The sequence below is a fragment of the Nestor notabilis genome, unplaced genomic scaffold (assembly GCF_000696875.1).
Source record: "Nestor notabilis isolate BGI_N333 unplaced genomic scaffold, ASM69687v1 scaffold17771, whole genome shotgun sequence".
Lineage (NCBI taxonomy): Eukaryota > Metazoa > Chordata > Aves > Psittaciformes > Psittacidae > Nestor > Nestor notabilis.
Genome location: NW_009916237.1, coordinates 17,272 through 18,121, shown reverse-complemented (window position 1 = coordinate 18,121; position 850 = coordinate 17,272). Strand labels below are relative to the sequence as shown.

Below are 850 nucleotides of genomic sequence, written 5' to 3'. Positions count from 1 at the left end.
CTGGCCCACCAGGTGATAACCTCTCTGGGAGTGTGTTTGCTTTACCAGTCACAGCTGATAAGCACTTCTGATAAAAGCCATGGTAGCAAATAACAGGCTTTAAGGAGAGAAGAGCAATGAAATGAGGGAGGTGGTGCCATTGGCAAAGGCTCTGCCCTGGGAAGACACTGTTTTGCTGACCCGGAGGAACAGATCCTAGCCTTCACTGGCCAGAATCTGCAGGAAGTTTCATAAACCTCTGGCTTTTCCATCCCAACTTCCACCCTCTGAGGAGCGGCTCTCCTGTGGAGGGTGCTGTGGGAGGCAGCGGGGAGCGAGTGCTGCTCTTTGGCCTCTCGGCTGCAAGTGCCGGGGAGTTCCTGGCAAGAAACCTCCTTATTTTTTTCTCCACATGACATGGGAAGTCACAGCAATGTTCCTGCTGTCCTTGACTGGCAGAGATACCAACCACTGTGTGCAGGCTGGAACTGAAGGGAATGCCTTTATGGCTCCAAACTACATCTCTTCCATCTTTCCCTCCCCCTTGGGGGCTAACGGGCTTCTCCTTGCAGTGCCAAGTCAATGCATGAAAAAGCAGCTCCCCTGAAGAGCCTTGAGCCCATGCACGGCCGTGAGAAGCTGGAGACATCTCACAAGCAGAGGAGTTTGGATTCCCTCGATGGCAGGTAAGGGGCAGCGGGTTCTGCAGTCGAGTATTTACCCTTTTTCCCTCCTGTTGTGACCTCCTGCAGCGTCCTTGCTGCCTCTGAGCTGCCAAGTGTATCCCACCAGCTCAGAGTGGAAAACAGGGATTCCCCTTTTGTTTTCCCTCTTACATATTGGCAGGGAGGGAAGGAGGGGTTTGGGGAAG

General features: G+C 53.4%; 1 protein-coding gene across 1 annotated transcript in view; it reads left to right on the top strand.

Annotated features, from left to right (window-relative positions):
• Nucleotides 1-561: 561 nt before the first annotated feature.
• GRAMD2 (GRAM domain containing 2) overlaps nt 562-850 on the top strand; it is a 7,325-nt gene continuing 7,036 nt past the window's right edge. Inside the window, exon 1 of the mRNA XM_010024490.1 lies at nt 562-665. Within this exon, the coding sequence (XP_010022792.1) occupies nt 562-665 (104 nt within the window). The remainder of the gene's footprint in view (nt 666-850) is intronic.